Source organism: Leptinotarsa decemlineata, unplaced genomic scaffold (assembly GCF_025532065.1).
Source record: "Leptinotarsa decemlineata unplaced genomic scaffold, Ldec_3_MD MMD2_tig00078422_RagTag_RagTag, whole genome shotgun sequence".
NCBI classification, from domain to species: domain Eukaryota; kingdom Metazoa; phylum Arthropoda; class Insecta; order Coleoptera; family Chrysomelidae; genus Leptinotarsa; species Leptinotarsa decemlineata.
This window is the reverse complement of record NW_027412747.1, coordinates 15,937,027-15,957,362: the sequence shown is the minus strand read 5'-3', so window position 1 is coordinate 15,957,362 and position 20,336 is coordinate 15,937,027. Positions and strand designations below refer to the sequence as shown.

The 20,336-nt window shown below is 35.5% G+C and overlaps 1 protein-coding gene across 1 annotated transcript; it reads right to left on the bottom strand.

The window, feature by feature from the left end:
- Positions 1-1,612: 1,612 nt before the first annotated feature.
- LOC111503871 (digestive cysteine proteinase 1) lies at positions 1,613-19,857 on the bottom strand. Its single transcript, XM_074186194.1, has 11 exons — positions 19,698-19,857; positions 19,538-19,640; positions 17,843-18,063; positions 12,422-12,563; positions 10,450-10,565; positions 7,967-8,194; positions 6,053-6,235; positions 5,587-5,713; positions 5,419-5,527; positions 5,170-5,357; positions 1,613-1,877 (listed from the first exon to the last, which is right to left on the bottom strand). The coding sequence occupies exons 1-11, from the start codon at positions 19,822-19,824 to the stop codon at positions 1,688-1,690; spliced, it is 1,734 nt and encodes a 577-aa protein (XP_074042295.1). The 5' UTR covers positions 19,825-19,857; the 3' UTR covers positions 1,613-1,687.
- Between the last annotated feature and the right edge of the window lie 479 nt (positions 19,858-20,336).

Here is a 20,336-nt window from a genome sequence, read left to right as displayed (position 1 = left end):
TAACTGTTGAAGAGATTGTGGAAAAGTTTTCAGAAGTGAGGAGACAATTATAGATGCTGCTCAGGATGACTCCATTGATGTAGCAAAATTATTGATCCTATAAATAGCTAATGGCCCAGTGCGAACTATCATTGATAATTATCCGAAAAATAATACAGGGCGCCATTTTTTCGATTTTCATTTCGCAACTTTCAAATAATGAAACAATCGGCGTCATTAGTTAATTACTTCGTTATATACTCGTATATAACTCGTATATACTCGTACTTCAGACGAATACTCTAAATAACAGAAAGTTTTTGGGCTTAGTTCAACTACTAGCCAAATTTGATACAATTATGCAGGAGCACTTATGATTAGCTATGAAAGGTGCCTTTCAGACAACTACTGCGGAAAAAACATTCATAATGAATTAATAGAGCAAATGGGTGAAAAAGTAAAATCAGAAATCATACGAGGAGCAAACAAATCAATATATTATTTCATCGTAACTGATTGTAGATACTCTCGACATTACTCTCGTAGAACACCTTTTACTGATAATACGATTTGATGATTCATTATCAGATTACGATAAAATGTCAATGGGTCAACTGGTGAAGAGTTGACTAAAATTATTGAAGTTTAAATAAATACAGATTGAAACTTAACGATTGTAGAGGGGTCAGGGTTATTAGGAGAGTTCAAAGAGAATGATGGATATACATCTCTTTGTTGTTTGTCAGAGGTTATTCACATTATTTTTAGCTTCCGTTCATCGATAAAAAATTCTAACTGATCACTTTGATTATATACCACAAAAAAGCTCGATAACACACGTTAGAAAGATATACCGTTCAATTAATTTGGGTATTGTAATTTGTAAAACTGATTTACAAGTCTCTCATGAGGCTGGTTTCATAGTTTGTTTGATATGACATATTTTTTCAAATGTCGTAAGTAAATCTCTGCAACAGACATGAATATCAATAAGTGCAGAGAATTGTTGATGAAGTGCTGCGCATCCCGGGAATAATTTCAAAATCCAGCCACCACTTTGGAATGAATAAGAACTATTTTAGTCTTTCCGTAACATTTCATTTACATCTGGATTTGAAGCCCTTATTGACGTGTTATACGTACACGTAACTACGACATTCATTCATGTACTCTTGAAGATCGTTTTAATAAACAGAAAAAAATCCGACGGGGAAAACCCTTGCAGAAACTTTCCGTTTGTCCTGCAGCAGGTTCCCACTTAAGGCAACTTAATGATCATCTACAATCAGTTTCGAAGCAATACTCATCAGTGCAGGACAGATCTAGCAAAGACAGCCACTGCCTTCTGGTAGGTACTTCTAATATGAAACTCCATCACTGCACCGCTCGTAGGAAACCTTTATTCTCCTGCTAAACGAACGAGAATCATCTATACGAGAATTTCTTCTGTCGATCTGTCAGATGTAACCCAATATACTTCTAAGTAATAACCAAGATACTAATAACCAAGATACTACTTTGTAGGAAAGTTGTAAGAAGTGAATGTTTCAGATTTTATATTTCAGGAAATTATTTTCTTGTCAAACGATCTCTTACATATACAGCACAGTTCTGTCTTTCATGAAAACAAAAATTGGTTTATACTTATTTAATTCACTTAGTACATAAATATTTCAAGATACTTAACAATTACTGACTTGACAATAAATTATGCCATGATTACGTATGTGGGAGAAGTCATGACCCCACAATTGTTATTTTTAGCTGACATCAGAATATATCCATCATTTCCCCAATATGTCGACCAACTATTCCGAATCAGCCAATAGTCCTCACCATCAATTGTTCCGTAACCAACAGCTAAAACTGAGTGGTCCAAATCTTCATCCTTGTTTCCACTGAAAATTGTAAATAGTGTATTTTTCACAATTCATCTGGGTGTTTCTACAAGTATATCAGAATAAGAATGAAATTCAATTTTGTCTTGAAATTTTCAAGCACATTAGTTCATTTCAAAATGTTTGTTTCAATGTCTGATTTCTGTATGATTTCTCTCTCTCGATGTGAAGAGAAATGAGTTAGTTTCACATCCCTTTTGTTCCAGTGTGATCGAGTGGATATTGTTCTTAGAACAGTACAATAGGCGTTTTCTGGCGCTCATGTATTCAAAACGTATTCGTCTGTTTTTTTACGGACAAAACACAAGCCCTACAGAAAAATCCTCGAGGTGCTCTGAGAGCGGTGCATGTGATTCAAATACATTCACTTTGGCGTTGAAACGATGAGGTCACATCAACTATAGTTTGAAACGTATTCATGATGATTCAAAACTAACGTGAGGTTGGTTTTGAAACGGAATTTGACGTTACGTTACGTCAGTTGTCAGTTTCTGCTTTATTTTATTCGTTGTAGTTTATAAAGTGCTGAAAACGTTTTATCAAATAGATACGTTGTAAGGATGTTCAAAATAAAACTACATGTACATTTGTACTATTTATGCAAAATACAGTTTGGTTTTCAGTTATTTCGTTCCTGGAAAAGTGGATTCGCTTCTTGAAAGTTCAAATACAATTTCTTTCAACATTCGAAGACTGATAAAATGATGTGTGTTAATGTATCCGGAGAACGATACTTTGAAAAAAAAATACAGTATTATTACTAATAATATTAGCAGGTAAAATTTCAAAGGACACCAAGGTTGTGTGTAAGACATTCATTACAACTGCTACAGCCATTTTGAGATTTGATTCAACTGTCAAAAGCACAGTATTTCTGTATACAGTAGTTTCACTCAGCGTCGGTCCCTTTGATGTCGGTGTCCAGGAGTTTCATTTTTTATAATGATGACGTATTTGACACTAATGACATTTCTCCCTACTACAATCTCAACCAAAGCGTGTATACACTGATCAACATAACAACTATTCATATAAACTGCTCAAAAAAAAACAGTCTATGAAAACCATATTGGGCACCTGAGAAAATTGTACAAATGATAATTTTGCATTTGTGTAATATTGAAGTAACCCAGATCATTTGGGCAATGATGAATTAAGTTTCAAGTAGATTTTAAAAATTCATGGAATCGGCAGATGTTCATATTCGAATGTGACAAAATATATTTTCATTTCAACAAGAAAAAAGACAAGATAAAGAACGTGTTTTGTTATTCATGAACCATGGTACGAATCCATGCGAAATTTCTTTGTAGTGATTTTTGGGGCCAAATATAGCATATTCATTTATTGATTGGAGAATTCAAGATGGCGGACGAGTTTGCCGATTCGATTATATTAAGGACCAATTATTAAAAATATTCCTAATCGAATTCATCACTCAAGATTAAGGAATCTGTAGAGCCTATTCTTTCTGAATTATGTAGTTACTATTCAGGACTTGAAGAAGTAAAAAAGTAATTAAGTATGTAGTGTTCAATCATACAAAAATATTTTTTTTGTATGTATGTACTAACTATAAATGTATGTGAGAGTTTTCGGAGTCAGAAGTTATGAATTATTTACACTGTGAGATAATAGGTTGTTTTGCTGCTTCCAGCTTTTATCCAAGTAAAAATTGATAATAAAATCACTGACAAGTCCAAATGCATTTTGACTATACCATTATATATGTTTTCCGACAGAAAACAACTACTTCTTTAGCTAATAACTCGACATATATTGACAAATGTTGATATTTGAATCTATACAAGTCTAGATGTCTAATCAACCCCGAAAAGTTGCTGCATAGATTAAAAACAGTTATTCTAAATGAAACATGTCCTATTAGTCAGCAACTTCTTATATAATGTAAATTTGACTATCAAAAATACCTTACGACTGTTAACCTTTCGGAATCCAAGTCGCCTCAGACATAATTGCAAAGATTCTCACTTTGAAGAAACAACTTTGCAAGAGCTCTCTAGGACAAATAGTGGGAACTGCGAACCGTTTTGAAGTGTTCCTCATCAGTGCAGACCATGCTATCACGGTTGTATACACACAGGGACTCGTTATTTCTCCTAGAGAGCTCTTGCACAGTACCATGGTTCATGAATAACAAAACTCGTTCTTCATCTTGTCTTTTTTCTTGTTGAAATTAAAGTATATTTTGTCACATCCGATCCCATGAATTTTTAAAATCTACTTGAAACATAGTTCATCATTGTCGAAATGATCTGGGTTACTTGAATATTACACAAATGCAAAATTATCATTTGTACAATTTTCTTAGGTGCCCAACATGGTTTTCATCGACTGTATTTTTTTGAGCAGTTTATATGAATATTTGTTATGTTGAGCAGTGTTTAAACGCTTTGATTGCGTGCCTGTCTTGAACTCGTCGTTTGCGCAGACCTGAGACTGCAACTCCTGGGTCTGCGTGTAGAAAATTCAAACCAAAAATCACCCGAAGTGGGATTACTGTATATAGTATACTGTGTCAAAAGTCTAGACGCCATTGAATACTGATCACAACCATGAGATGTTTTCTGAAGTGACATGAACCAGGGATATTGTTCCATGCCATGGAAAAATATTCACCACACCACAATGGAACAAAATACTATAATACAGTCCGCGTATGTAAGAATGAAATAATCCCAGGCGTGATCTAATAAGATCCGTGTTTTATCTTCTTGACAGGTGGAGAATGTTTTCGAGATTGCATAATTTGATCCCCAATATATACCTAGTGATTCCCGTGTTATCTTAACGATATTTACAAGGCATCTTGAGGAAGTACTAGGAAGTGGAAAAATGTAACGTTTCCGTTATGAAAAATTTGTAAAACCTCACCTCCCGACATCCTATGGATGATTTGACATGGAATATGAGCTTTATTGTTGTTCATGATATTGATGACACATTTTCCAACTTTCAAGGTTCTCGCCGGAAGTATATAAAAGTACTAAAATATCATCTGCAGAGGTTTCAACAATTTTCTGTAATTCCGGCCATTCTTCAAAGTATGTTATGCGACAGTATATAATTTTCCAATCTATGAAATCAAATATTTATCATGTACTCCTTGGAAATAGGCACACATGCAGGTAATCAACAATATTCAAAGCATGCAACCGTAAGATAACTATATTTTAGTGCGAAAATAAAACCACTGATACTCGTATTCCCGATTGTCGACTTTTGACGATCAATAATTTCATCGAGGGTTTGCCTTCGGGTTCATACTCACCATTTTGGTTCATAATAAACTCCATTTGAATAGAAACTGAACGTACGCTGACTAGCATCAATAGCGACGCTGATAGGTCCTTTTTCGAAAATAGCCAGTTTGAGAGCCTTCTTGTCATTTGTCGTCACGTTAACCCAACCACTAATTGCAGCAACTTTTGGCACTTTTTCAGCGTGGCAGAAACCATCCTGAAAAATTTAACAAAACCCAGTGTTGATGCGATTCTGCTCATGAGTGAAGTCATATTACCTGACCCAAATATGAACCATAATCTTCGTCAGTTGATATTCCACCGTGTTTAAGCATCCACTGATACGATCTGAAGTCTTCTCCACCATCGCATCCATTATTTCCAAAACTATAATAACAATAATAACAAATAAATAAACCTAGTTTCTACAGATTCCATAAAGTTACCCCCAAGAACAATCCACCAGGGCTTGTTGGGACAAATGCACCAGTTTCCTTCCGTTCTTCAAAAAATACGCCCCTTCCACAGCTCCAACTGTTCCAAAGGACCAACATGAACCGCAAACTGCCTGGTCTGAAATACAAATAGTTATTTTTTGTAATTTTTTTAAGTTTTTGGCTTTCTACTATTCCATCTTAATACAAAAAAATGTGGAAAACTTCCAAAGAAAGGAAGGAAGCAATACATTTTAAAAAAAGTAACTTTATACATAGATGTATGGATCATGCAAAGAAGTAACTTTTAGACACAAATTTCCTTTATTTGGGAGTTTCACACATTTTTGCGTATCAAGATGGAGTAGTAGAAAGCCAAAAACTGTCTTTCGCAAAAATGAATCACTCCTAATAATATAACCTTTCAATTTAAATAAATAGTCAATTGTGGAAAAAATGTCGAAGAAATGGTACACACCCTTAACAGGAGTTACGGCTCCATATAATCTCCAATCCCATTGCTGCGGAACATGTTTTGAATCGGCATCTTCATAGGGGAAGGGTTGTCCACCATTATATACCCCAGTATATTGTTTGCCACGTAACGCTTTCAATTCGGCTTCTGTTTTGTCAGACAAATGGTTAACAGCCAAATTATAACCTAAAATTGTGGAAGAGTTTTTGAGAAACAGGAAGAGAAATTGTGAATTTGGTAGTAACGCTTTCAATTCGGCATTTGTTTTGTCGACAAATGGTTAACAGACGAATTATAACCTAAAATTATAGAAATGTCTATAAGAAACATTACGAAAATTTGAGAATTAGGGATATTATAACAAAACAACCAAACTACTGTTTTCCCTCGACTAGTACAGGTCAAAACAAATCGAAATATCAGGTCCAGTTCTGCAGTCTGATGACTATGTTGTAAAGAAAAACAGACGAACTGGGAAATAAATACTTCGAACCGAAATCCAAAACATCACATCTCCTCATGTTTCTATTAGTTAGGTTGTTTCAAAAGTTTCGTCCGTTTTTATGAGTCTACTTCAAACTGTAATATCATAGTGAAAACTCATTCAATTTACGAGTACAAGTCGATTACTTCCGTCAGCATAAAAATGGTATGCTCGGGATTCGATGAAGTCGACGAAAATATTGCTTGCCTGGCCCTAATGGAGAAGATTCTACCGGTGAGAAATTCAATGAAGTGCTTGAAAATATGGTAGTCGGTTCGCGAGAGCTCTTCGCGAGAGCTCTTCGACGCGCCATTTGTTTGATTTTCAGACGGTAACTTGTGAAATTCGCGGACGGGCAGACCTCCTTTGTTGACGGTACATTTTATCGATTTCCTCACAATAGGAATCTGCTGTGGTGGTTTGACCCGGTTGCAGAATTATAGTGAATCACACCTGCCGCTGACCACTATACACTAACCATGGTCTTTTTTGGTGAGTTTTCGTCTGGGAAGTACCTGGGTGGCTCATCGGTGTCCAACCACAGTCCAGAACATCTTCTGTTGTCGTAGAGGATCCACTCATCATCACACGTGACGATCCGATACAGAAAAGAATCGCTTTGGTTGCGCGAAAGCATAGAAGAACAGACCTCGAAACGTGACAGTTTCTGTCGATCGTTCAAATTGTGGGGTACTCTTTTATTGAGCTTTTTGACCTGACGCCCAGTTCTTCCGCCATCCCACGCACCGTTTGTGATGAATTAGTCTTCACCGGGGTCCTCAAATCCTCGTCCTGGAATACTATGAGTCAACTACTTCGGGGCTTATCTTCGAGGTTACAGTCTCCACTGTCGGAAAGTAATTTCCAGAGAGAACTGAGTGTCATCGAACCAATCGCGGTCAACAATGGTTACAAGATAGATATTATTGACCCCAGTCTTTCCAAAAGAATACAAAAACAAGCCACAGAGCAGGTCTACCCAAATTCAAGAAACGATATCGTCCTCTATAAGACTGTCACATTTTGGTGAACCGACCAATGATATCGTTCGTTTTTGAAAAAAGGGGTTCTTGGATGTGGCATACAGAACGAATAATAGTTTAAGTGAATTTATTGAAAACAATGAAGACAAAACTTCAGTGTCGAATAGATTAGGAGTATATGACTTGACTTATGGCTCTCGCCCAAAACTCTGTATTGACCAAAGAGGGAGAACTTTTTCATAAATAATTAAAGAGCATAGAAGTAGCTTATTGGAGGGAAAGACAAACTCCGCATTTGCAAACCATCTTCCAGCAAAAGGTCATGAGTTCAATCATGAATATGACTGACGTGTTACATTTAGAAGAGAAGTTTGCAACTCGGTCTTTTAGATTATACATATATTAGATATATATTATATAATAGCTTCTTCAGGAGTATTCGCGTTTTACCTCTATTCTGTCTGTTAACCGACTGAATGAATCTGGTGTTTTGTCGAAAAACCTCCTTTCTCTGGGTATGCTCCTTTTCGTCGGTGTACTGTTTGCCGTGTTTATTCAAGAATTCGTGAAAGCCGGAATCAACATGGTCGTTTAATTCTGGTCTGATGAATTCTGCCATGGGGTTGAATGTGGTCCGATGCTGTTTGCCAGGCCCAGGAAAAGAGGTACAAGTCAAGCCTGAAAAAAATGTGGAAATATCTGTAGAAATGTATTTTTGTGAGCAGTATGTTTGAAAATTATATATAGGAGGTCATTTGATTGAGACGTCGCGCCCTCCAAGAAGTATTAAAATAATGTAATTTTTTAAACAAATATACATGGAAAAAATTCAATGTGGCTTCAATTTACTAGTAAGAAACTTAGCTAGTTATTGCAATGTATCAGTTAAGATCCTAAATTATAAATATCAATAATAAATGTTTCAATATAAATTCCACCATCGTCAGAAAATCAATTTATTAATTGATTTTTCGATGTTCCTGTTAATAACAAATAAGAAAAAAATTCGTGCGCTGCTCGCTATCAGCTGATTTTGAAATACAATTTTGTCAGTCTTTATGATGTTTATCCTTCAAGCAACTGTTTTAGTGCATTATTTTTCATAAGAATGTAATTAAAATTATCTAACTGGGTTTACAACCTTCCACAATCTGAATAAATAAATACTTAATCAATAGAGAATTTGCTGAAGTGTAGTAAAGGGCAAACTAAAAAGTTCACTCCGAAGAGAAATTAGAATAATCACAGATGAAGGCGAGATTTTCGTAGTGAATACAGGTTTTGAAAGCGAAAAAAGATTGTTTTCCGAAACGTTAACTACTTGAGAAAGCTAAGAATCAACATTAAATTTTTTAATTTGATTTTTTTTTTCAATTTGTAGGCAAAATTTATGAATGCGACAAGTTACTGACTAATTGGACATTTACTGACTCTTGAGACAAACCAAATATGAGCGGGGTTTATGCAAATAATAAATTATAAAATATACAAACATAATCAACTTATTGATGACCACTGTCAAACATATTTTATTTTTAATCATTAAAAAAAAATATTTACTTAGTAAAACACAAGTTATGTGTGTTATATTAGAAAAACACAACTGTATTCACTATACGCATCCGAGCAGCGTAACGCCGAACCAGCGGGAAGAGAATCACACAGTTGCTTACACATGGCGACATGTCGCCACGCCAGCCATCGGTTTTACGTGCGGCTATAGATGTTTCACATCAATAAGATCGAAACAACTTAATTATCGCAAACACATGAATTTCCAAGTTGGTAAAACGATCAATACTAAATAATAAAATGTGTTTTCTGGCGTTTTATCGTACTCGAGCGTGTATTAAAAAACGATTCGTAGTGACGTCATCATTAATAAGATTCGCCAGAATGGAATGATTCAATTTGTGTCAGATGTCAAATTCAATGATAAAAACAAACTTTTCTATTTTCTCTAACCTCAATTAGAATCAGGTTTGTGCATACAATTTTTTGCATAGATATTACAAATGTAGCTGCCTTTTTTAAATCAGTCTACCAGAATTCTTTCTTCTATTCAAAATATGAATCAACCAGTAAGTAATCTGACAACTTTCGTAACGTAACGTCAAAATCTGTTCCAAAACAAATAGATACGTTTCAAATCACAGTTGATGTGGCGCCATCGTTTTAACGCCTTAATGAATGTATTTGAATCACACACGCATACGTTTTGAATACATGAGCACCAGAAAAATGACTACAATAAAATATAACTGAAAATAGGCGCTACATTCGAATTATATTCAAATATAGTTGTTTCTGGCCGAAATACCGGCCAGTAGGCGAAGTCAACCTATCGTGACGTCACAACGTCACAATGGCCTGCACTTCAATGTTCGTTGGAGACAGGTTAGTTCTATAGATATTATAGTATCTTTGATTAGTTTAATTAGGTTGTGAAGTGTTTTGATTAAATTATATGATTTATTATTATGAACCAAAATAGACATAAATCTACTGACAAGTCCACTTGAGGTTATGTCACGGGCAAATTTTAGACAATTAATTTAATGCGTTCATATATCTTACTTTGTGAAATCAACGAAGTCTCCGAACTAATTCATTTCAATTTGGTCACATAAAATAGATTCAGTAATAATATAACTATTTCTAATAAATCAAAATTCATATTGGGGAAAGCATTTGAACCATATTCTTAGCATTTTCGAGAAGACTAAATATAAAACAAAAGAGGCTTGTACTAGATAAATTGTAGTAGATCAATTATAAATTTTTACATCAAGTAATAACTGGAGTATTATACTCCAATAGTTTAAAGACTATTCAGAATGAGTTTCTAAAAATTAAAATACTCACTCTGAATGTTAAGTTTTGAAAGAAAACTGAAAGCCCGGATTCAGTAGAGATACTTTTTCAAAACTCACCTTCAGGAACCTCGAATATATCTGTTGAAATTTCATCGACACTGAAAGAATCGTATTCTAAGTAATAGCGATCATAATGACTTCCTAATAATGTGTTGTATCCTCTCATTTCGTATCTGAAAAACAAAAAACCTAAAATGTAGTCAGTTTTTGTGACCTTTTTGGGTACATTTTCATCTTTAACGAACCCCTCTCAAACACGCTTATGGTAAAAGGAAATCTGCTCCAAAAATTTTTCGGAAACTTTTTTTAGGGAACAGGGAGAAAGAGAGCCAACTGATGCTTTTGTCTCATTTACCTGACGCTACTGTTTTACATGCACAAGTTTGATATGATGAATAGCCTGCTCACCTCAAAAATAAAAGAGCGATTGCCAAGAACAGATATCTCTTCATCTGATATTTTTATTGAGAAGGTCAGAGTTATAGAACATTCATTTGCTGAGCAAGAAGCCAGTGAAAACACAGATGATGGTAATTATGACTCTAGTAAGTAAAGACCAAAGAGTAACTTTTGTAAAAATTTTGGTCATACTCAACCTCAATGCAGAAAATTTGCAGCTAGTGATCAACTTTGCAAACAATCAACAACCTCACATCGTGGAAAAGAAAACCCACCTTCGACTGTGAATAGTTGCCAGAATTCTACTATTGTTTGTTATGGATGTAATACTCTACGGTATGTAAGGACTAACTGCCTAAACTGTAAGCTTAGAAATCAATCAACCTCTTCGGAAATTGTTTCCTCTGTTGAACTTCTCATAACTACTACTGATGACCTCAATAAAAGGCCTTCAATACCACTAACTGTCCTAGACCTAAAGGGATATGCTTAGGGCGATACCGGTGCTGCGTGTAGCGTCACAGGTAATCGACTTTATGATCAATGTAGATTGCCAAAACAAAGAAATGAAGTAAGTCATGACCGATGGAGAAGCAAGGTTAGTTTCAGCTCGAATATTTAGTTGCCTTTTCAATTTTTTAGGAAGAGTTATTCATACAACTTTCGTTGCTTCTTCTGAACACACGTATCCGGAAACTCTACTTGACATAGACTTTTTGATGAACACTAAGTTAATCCTTAATATTCCGCAGATGAAATTCATGTTCTGTGATCATAAAACAATTCTGGGAATACCACTACAGTCAGCCTTCTTGATTTGACCTTGACGGAAGACGAGTGCTTTGCCAACCTGATCAACTCCAATCGCTCATGGAAAAAAATCGAAATGTATTTGGGGATAATAATCAGCTTTATGCAGAGCACCGCATAAATTTAATGAATGACACACCGATTGCCGTAATACCTTATTGCGTAACACCTCAAAAGGCAGACATACGAAAATCCGCAGTTGATTCCCTATTGAAATAATTGCCGCACCACCAATACTAGTTTCCAAAAATGATGGAAATTATAGCATGTGTGTGGATTACTGCTGTTTGAATGCCATAACTATTCCGGACATAAATCCTCTTCCTAGGATGAACGACGGACAACATTATACATGCTGCTACGAGAACAATCTTTATATCGACTCTCGATCTTGAAAGTGGGTACCATCAGGTGTTTGTTCGTGAAACGGTTCGGGACAAAACTACATTCATAACGCCCTTTGGCATTTACAGTTTTAATGGCATGGCATTCGGGCTCAGGAACGCACCTGCTACATTTCAGAGATTAATAGATAGGTTTCGTAGTGGTCTACAGGATATTACCGTACTTGCCTATCTTGATGATATGACAGTTTCGTCAACAAAGTTTGAGGATCACTTGAATCACCTAACAGCAGTTTTTCATAGACTAAAAACCGTCAAACTATGTGCCGATCATGCAAAATGCACCTTCGTGTGTCCTTCTGTTAAATATTTGGGACATCTCATGGCAGATGTGCCTAGTAAGTGCGACTTTTGCGTTGAGTGTACTGAGCTTATCATTCGAGATAAAAGAACATTACATTTTGGTTTCAACTCACCTCACCGGTACAGCAATATTTCCATAATCACCATTCAAATTTGGTTTGTAAGAAATCCACATTGTATATTTGTTTTTCTTTTGACCTATCAGTTCTGTCAAGTTCCACTTTTCGGAATCAATTCCACGGATTGTCTCTTTTCCTGAAAAAGATTTTATATTTTGGCCTTTACTTTTCGGACATAACTGTTTTGTTATTTAATTCATACTGAACTAATAAACGATTTGATTTTGAGTTTAGGATGAATTACATGAGCAGCCGCCAAATACTAAAGACTAAACCAAGAATGAAACTGACGACCGTCGCCGATCAGCACTGAATACCCTTTATATGGAGCGATTCTTTTTTTCTATTTATCATTATAAAAATAAATATTCACTTGCTTCTTCAAACAAAAATGTATATTCTGCAAAATTTTTACTGAAAGTTTGACAGATTTTATGTTACATCAAAACGTTTTTTGGAAGGTTGTTTGACCACAAGTTTGTTGCATCTTTTCTTCTATTTTTAGGAATACTGTTTTGATACTGAATGTAGACCACCAAGCTTCGACCACATGAGACTGGTCAAAAATTCCATCTCAGAGATGAACAGGAGGAAAACTGCACATCTAGTGTTCCTCGACATCTTAAAGGCCTTCGACCATGTCTGGAATGAAATACTACATAAAATTCCTAATTTTAACCTGCCTCTGGGCCTAGTCCGGCGGATAAGGCCCTTTCTCTCTAGGGAAATCCAAGTTGGACTGCCCCAGGGAGCTGCCCTGTCTTCACTATTATACAGTCTTTTCCCTATACGCTGATAATACGTCTCTTCTCGCCTTTTCTATTGGTCGTGAGTTGAAGGTCGACTATATTCAACGTGCATTGGACGACTTTGAACGCTGGTACTTCGACTGGAAGATCCGAGTGAATCCAGACAGAACTCAGGCAGGGAGATCGAGTGGCAGTCTTGAGTTATGTACTTGGAACTTATGGTATATCGTGGGCTCATCACGTTCAGACCATTAAGAGCAAAGTTCAAATGAGGATAGCTAAGCTCTATCTTCTAATAGAAAATCCAGCTCAACATTGAGAACAAGGTTTTACTATATAATACGATGTTCAAGCCTGCCATCATGTGTGCTGTAGGCACTTGGGGACAAACCGCATCGACTAATCTTTCCATTTTGGAAAAACTGCAAAACAAGATCTTAATGATGCCAGTGAATGCTCCATGGTTCTGGCCATCCGCAGAGATGGCTTCATTTCGCAAGAACCATGCAATCCATTCAGTTGAGGAATCAGAGAGTTTTTGGGTCAGCGAAAACAAATAATAACCCATCAGTTAGGAAAGCTATAGAATATGCTAAATGATATCTTTCGATTCAGAAGTCCCCATCACTAAGCTCGTCGATTTCTTCACAATAGGACTCGGCTGTGATGGTTTGGTCTAGTTGCAGAAAGTTGTATTATAGTGTACTTATAGTAACCATGTTTTTTTTTGGTGGGTTTTCACCTTTGGGAAGTGCCTGGATGGCTCATCGGTATCTACTCACTGTCCTAAATGTCTCCACTTTTCATATCACGTGACAATCCGATACAAAAAAAGGATCGTTTTGGTTGCGCGGAAGCAAAGATGAACGTAATTCGAAACGTGACAATTTATTGAGAAATGGAGCTGCAGAAACACGTGACAAAACTTTTTGAACAACCTAATATTTTCGGGCAGTCGAAGCTGTAAAGAAAAATAGAGCGATTTCTCTTTCGACGGTCGTTTCTAAATATTGGCTTTTCAACAGACCGCCGTGGGGATGTTTATCTTGATTAAATGCGGTTCAAGTTTCCATAATATATGGCGTATTCGTAAGGAAAGTTGTCTATGGTTACTCACTCAGGCTTGTCTTTTGAGAACTGTAAAATTCAACAAAACATTGGTCTGTTATCATTGGTGAGATTTATGATGGACATTCATCAAAATTAGAGTAAAATCTGATATATATTTTTGCATTACATATTTTCGAAACTAAGAACTCTGTAATTAGTTTCTGGAATATGCAACTTGTCTCTGGATCTTCAGATGTTTTTGAATTAGGAGAGTTAAATTAATTTACTGTGTCAGTGCCAGCTGAATTTTACTCAATCAGTAGCTCGTATTTTTCAGATTGGACACTGCGAAAGACACAGTGGGGCAGCCCCCCCCCCCGTACAGCAAAATGAAAGTTTTTCTTAAACTCAGAGGTTTGTGTAGTATGCAATGGTATACAGGCTGATTCACGGTGGATGGCACATTAGACGTTTCTGGTGAACCAGACAACGGATCACTTTGAAAATTTAATGGAGGGCATATTCGGACATTCTCTAGCCAACTAAAATATTTTCGACAATGCGGTGTTGCCGCTTCTATTAGGAAGCAGTAGCAACTTTGATTTTTCAAATGAAACACTCTGTATATAATATTATTTTTGGAATCTCCAACAATTGCCCGACAACTTTTCTTGATATTTCCCTATACCTATCTGTTACCGTTTTCGAAATAAAAATTAATTTCAATTTTTTTCTTCGAAAATCATGACTTCTAAAATGCCGATATCTTTTAGTTAAGAAGTACTATGATATCGAAATTTGGTTTGGAGTTAGGTGATACTTGGACACTTCCCACACGTCAGCCTAATCTCCGTTACTTCAATACAGGGTGGTAAAAAAATACAGTTTTTTCGTTTACTTGAAAAAGTTGCTGAAATCTGATTATTTCAAATGGAACACCCTGTATATTATTGAAAATTCGGAAAGCTGCTGAAATTTTCTTTCTTTCTATGTATATCATACCTATACCTAACTAGTCAAGTTTCGGACTTATGAACATTTATTTGTGAAAATGTCCCTTCAGAATGGTATTTCCATTCGGTATTTGGTAAGCAGGCCATGATTACTATTTGACAGTAGCGTTGTGACATTCTCCTAATAATATCGACATTTTCGTCACTTCAGAAGTTGCAAATACCTTCAAAACGATGGAACAAAACTATTCAAACGAAGTTCTTATGGATTTGTTTATTATTTTTGGACAGTGTGACAAAATTATCAGCAGAACATGTAGAAAGTTCAATGAAATGTATCCGAATCTACCGCCAATGAACCTCAAGAAATTTATACGAATTCAGAACAATTTCAATATGTTTGGATAAACTTTAAAAAAGCACCAAGAAACTTGAAATTGGAAATATTGATATGAATAATTATAAAAAAGTAAAACAATCATGTGGAATATTTCAAAATATGTTCGAATCGCTGGCCGTTCACTTCCAAGCACTTTAAAATGCGGGTGTTGACTGCTTTCGTGGTGGCAGATCTGATTTCATTGGGATCCAAATCTTCAAATGTTTGGGCAATCCTTTCTAACAATTCATCTCTCGAACGCACGGGTACTTTGTAAACTTTTTCTTTAAACATTCCCCACAAATAAAAATCTAATGGATTAAGATCGGGTGATCTCGCTGGCCAATTCCATGGTCCCAAGCGCCTCATCCGCCGATCGTCAAATAGTCTATCCAGTTCTGCGCTCACTTCTCTTGTGCAATGTGCAGGAGCTCCGTCTAGTTGGTACCAACAGTTTCGATAATCTTCGAGTGGCAGATTATCCACGAAACTGTCTACAGTATTCTCCAAAATATTCAGGTAGCTTCTGGATGTTAATGACTCCTCGTATATCACGTACCTCAATTTGTTGTCCATCAACATGCAGAAGACATTAAAACTAAATTTTTCTTGAAATCCGGCTTCTTTTCTGACGTGAGGATTTTCACTGGACCAATAATGATGATTTTTTCTATTGAAAATCCCTTCTCTCGAAAATTTCGATTCATCAGTCCAAATAATTTTATTTAAAAAAAGTGGATCTTCTTGAATGCGTGTCAACAACATTTCACAAAATTCTACTCTCTGTTGAGGATCTTGAGCCTTATTTGCTTGAATTTTGGTGAATTTATAATCATGCATTTTATGTCTTCGCAAGATTCTTTGAACCGATGAATATTTTATACACAAATCTTCTTCAGCACTTCTTATCGATGACTCGGGAAATGCATGAAAATATGCTAAGACATTAATCTGGTTGTCTTCGAAAGTTACGGGTCGAGGCAAGTTTCTTGGTGCTTTTAAAGTTGATCCAAATGCATTGAAATTGTTCTGAATTCGTATAAATTTCTTGAGGTTCATTGGCGGTAGATTCGGATACATTTCATTGAACTTTCTACATGTTCTGCTGATAATTTTGTCACACTGTCCAAAAATAATAAACAAATTCATAAGAACTTCGTTTGAATAGTTTTGATCCATCGTTTTGAAGGTATTTGCAACTTCTGAAGTGACGAAAATGTCGATATTATTAGGAGAATGTCACAACGCTACTGTCAAATAGTAATCATAGCCTGCTTACCAAATACCGAATGGAAATACCATTCTGAAAGGACATTTTCACAAATAAATGTTCATAAGTCCAAAACTTGACTAGTTAGGTATAGGTATGATATACATAGAAAAAAAGCAAATTTCAGCAGCTTTCCGAATTTTCAATAATATACAGGGTGTTCTATTTAAAATAATCAAATTTCAGCAACTTTTTCAAGCAAACGAAAAAACTGTATTTTTTTACCACCCTGTATTGAAGTAACGGAGATTAGGCTGACGTGTGGGAAGTGTGCAAGTATCACCTAACTCCAAACCAAATTTCGATATCATAGTACTTCTTAACTAAAAGATATCGGCATTTTTAGAAGTCATGATTTTCGAAGAAAAAAATTGAAATTAATTTTTATTTCGAAAACGGTAACAGATAGGTATAGGGAAATATCAAGAAAAGTTGTCGGGCAATTGTTGGAGATTCCAAAAATAATAGTATATACAGAGTGTTTCATTTGAAAAATCAAAGTTGCTACTGCTTTCTAATAGAAGCGGCAACACCACATTGTCGAAAATATTTTAGTTGGCTAGAGAATGTCCGAATATGCCCTCCATTAAATTTTCAAAGTGATCCGTTGTCTGGTTCACCAGAAACGTCTAATGTGCCATCCACCGTGAATCAGCCTGTATATCAGGTGGTGTAAATGTAATAAAAAATGGTAACTCATTCGTTAATCATCCAATTACATTATTATATAGACATTGCGGATTCGTTCGAAAACTGCTTTACAGTCTTATTCAGAAGTATTCAAAAATTGTCAGTTTTTCCACAATTTAACGTACTCTCTATCTTTTACCGTTCACGAGATCATCATACATAGATTCAAATTTGAAAAGCCCTGTACAAATATATAGAGGCATTAAAAAGTATATAACACTCGAAATATGCATCCTTCTAGTTGTAAGACAGAGAATTCCAAAATTCAAGAAATATATCACCATAATATGTAAACTTAATTTTTAACAAAAGAGCAATATTTACCTGCGAATTCGAAACCATCCAGTGACGGAAGTATTAGCTGGGGCTCAACTGGGTTATCCATTGTTCCATTATTTTGTAGACAAGTAATAACATTGGTCACTTCCTCAGTGGTGAAGGGAACAATTTTCAAACTTTTTCCGTAATCTACGGATCCGAGTTGATAGGTTTTCACCGTTGCCCCATAGTAATCAATCCTAGACTTTTTGGAAGGTCCGTCGTACCTATATAAATACAACTATTGATTTCTATTGCCACACTATGTTTTTACTTATTAAATATACAGGCCCTTTTTTAGCTGTCTGTCGATTTTTGGGCAATTTTTCTTTACGAATTCAAATTGAACCAAAGCGCTGCCGAAACAGCCCGACAAATTAATCAGACATTTGGATATGATAGTGTTAAACGGCCTACACACGTTACGATTTTTCGTACTGCTTGCAGCACGATATGCATCAGTACTTGCGCAGTAACGATAAAGCATAACGTGTGTAGGCAAACTGGGTGATTTGTAGTATGCAGTCGTCGAATCGTTCGCACTACGGAGCTTCCATAAAATATCGTATCAACGGTAGTGTCTGGGGTGGGGTTGTAGAAAATTGGAATGTGTGGAGCTTATTGCAGCGGCAGTTACGATTTCATATCGTTTAAAGCAAATAATTTAGGGAAAAGAATATTACATATTTCATTATCATTATAAGGGTATAAAAATTAGACGTTCTGGGAAGAGTTTATTGCTGTATGTAAAGAAAACAGCTGCCTGTGGGATGTAAAATCAAAATATCACTCAAATAAAATAAAAAGAAATTAAAGTTACGATATTTTATTTGCAAAATTCAAAGAGTTGTTCCCAAACGAATCTAAAGAAGTAACGAAAAAGAAAAAACAATATAACAACTTCCTTCAGAAAGATTGAAATCTAAACCTCGGCAGTACGAGCTGTTGTGAGGTGTGAATGAAACATGGCTGTATTGCATGCCGTACGATTTTCTTTACAATTTGCAGTTCAACATGCAGTACGAAAAATCGTATCGTGTGTAGGCTGCTTTAATCTCGTATCAGAGATTTCAGCCTCGAAGGTGAATCCGGAATTGGTCGACCTACAGTAATCCAGGACGTAACGATTTGTTTTATCATAGATAGGGTTCATCAGACCATACACGCTTTCTATAAATATATCGAGATTGCTGTCAGGTGTTCTATACACCGTCACTTCAAATAATTTGCCTATTCCAAGTTGATTCTCTATTATAACCATAGTTGCTTCAAAGTGTTTCTCAATGCTGGTACATCACCGGTTTCCCGACAAGACTGAGATGATTTTTTAGAAAAATACACACACCACCTTGATTATATTCTTTCCGACAAAATGAGTTTATGAGGGAGTAGCCTCTCAATGAAAGACATGTTATTTCATACATTTTCAACCAGTGTTCACTGATACAAACAATGTCATTTTTTTATATCCAATAATATTTCCAACTTATCTGTTTTACCATTCAGACCATGAATATTGAAAGGCATGAGATTAAAAGTTTTATAATGTTTTCTCTGTTATTTGACGTTAGGAATATATTCAATTGAAGTTGAATCGATGCAACGAATTAATTAAAAAAAATATCGTAACAAGGTATCATTTCTGATACATTAAAAAACATTGTCGATAGTCAAATTTCATTTCTTTTTTATATCACTTACCACGCATGGAATGGCTCTTCTATTTCAGCATAAGGAAGATAAAGAACCCCCTTCACAGAATATATTTGACTAAAAGCGGGCGGTGTTCTGATATCGCTCAGCGCTGAAACAAAGAAGAAAACATTATTTTTTATAACAGCCCACATTGTGAAATCATTACGTATCGCAACCGCAGAAACAAAAAGGACTGGGGCCAGTAACTTAATAAAGCTCCCCATTTTCATGTAACTGATTTCAAACCGCATGAATGTGGACAATTCATGGAATGAAACTTTTTGTTTCAACATAACCTTTTATAAACATGGATACTGATAATGTAACCAGATCATCAATATTGATTGTTGATTTATCCTGAGCGAAACAATGGTATCAAAACGTCAAAAAAATTATTGGAATCGAATAAAGATTCCGGTTAAAGATACGATTTGTTTCGAAATGGTGTCTCTTCCCTCTTTCTGTCCCTATGTATGCTTAGATCTTTAAAACTACGCATCGGATTTTGATGCGGGGTTTTTTAATAGATAGGGTGATTCAAGAGGAAGGTTTATATATATATATATATATATAACATGTACGATATAGTAGAGAAACACTGATAATTTTAGAGGTTTAGGTATAATGTGATGTAAATAAACACATTTTTATGCGCTCACATTGTAAACGTTGGCTGAACCCTACAAGATAGATCAACAAATGTACTATAGTATTATACACTTTAAAAAGGTCTACAAAAAAGTCCGCGATGGTATAATGTCTATCGCTTAGGGATAACCCACAATACCCACTTTTTATCCTCGAG

Coding starts and splice junctions, on each gene's coding strand:
- LOC111503871 (XM_074186194.1), bottom strand. CDS start 19,824: ATGTTGAAACAAAAAGTTTCATTCCATGAATTGTCCACATTCATGCGG. Junction 6,236..7,966: donor GGTTAACAGACAGAATAGAG/GTAAAACGCGAA, acceptor CCACAATTTTAG/GTTATAATTTGGCTGTTAAC. Junction 5,528..5,586: donor CTGGTGGATTGTTCTTGGGG/GTAACTTTATGG, acceptor TTGTTATTATAG/TTTTGGAAATAATGGATGCG.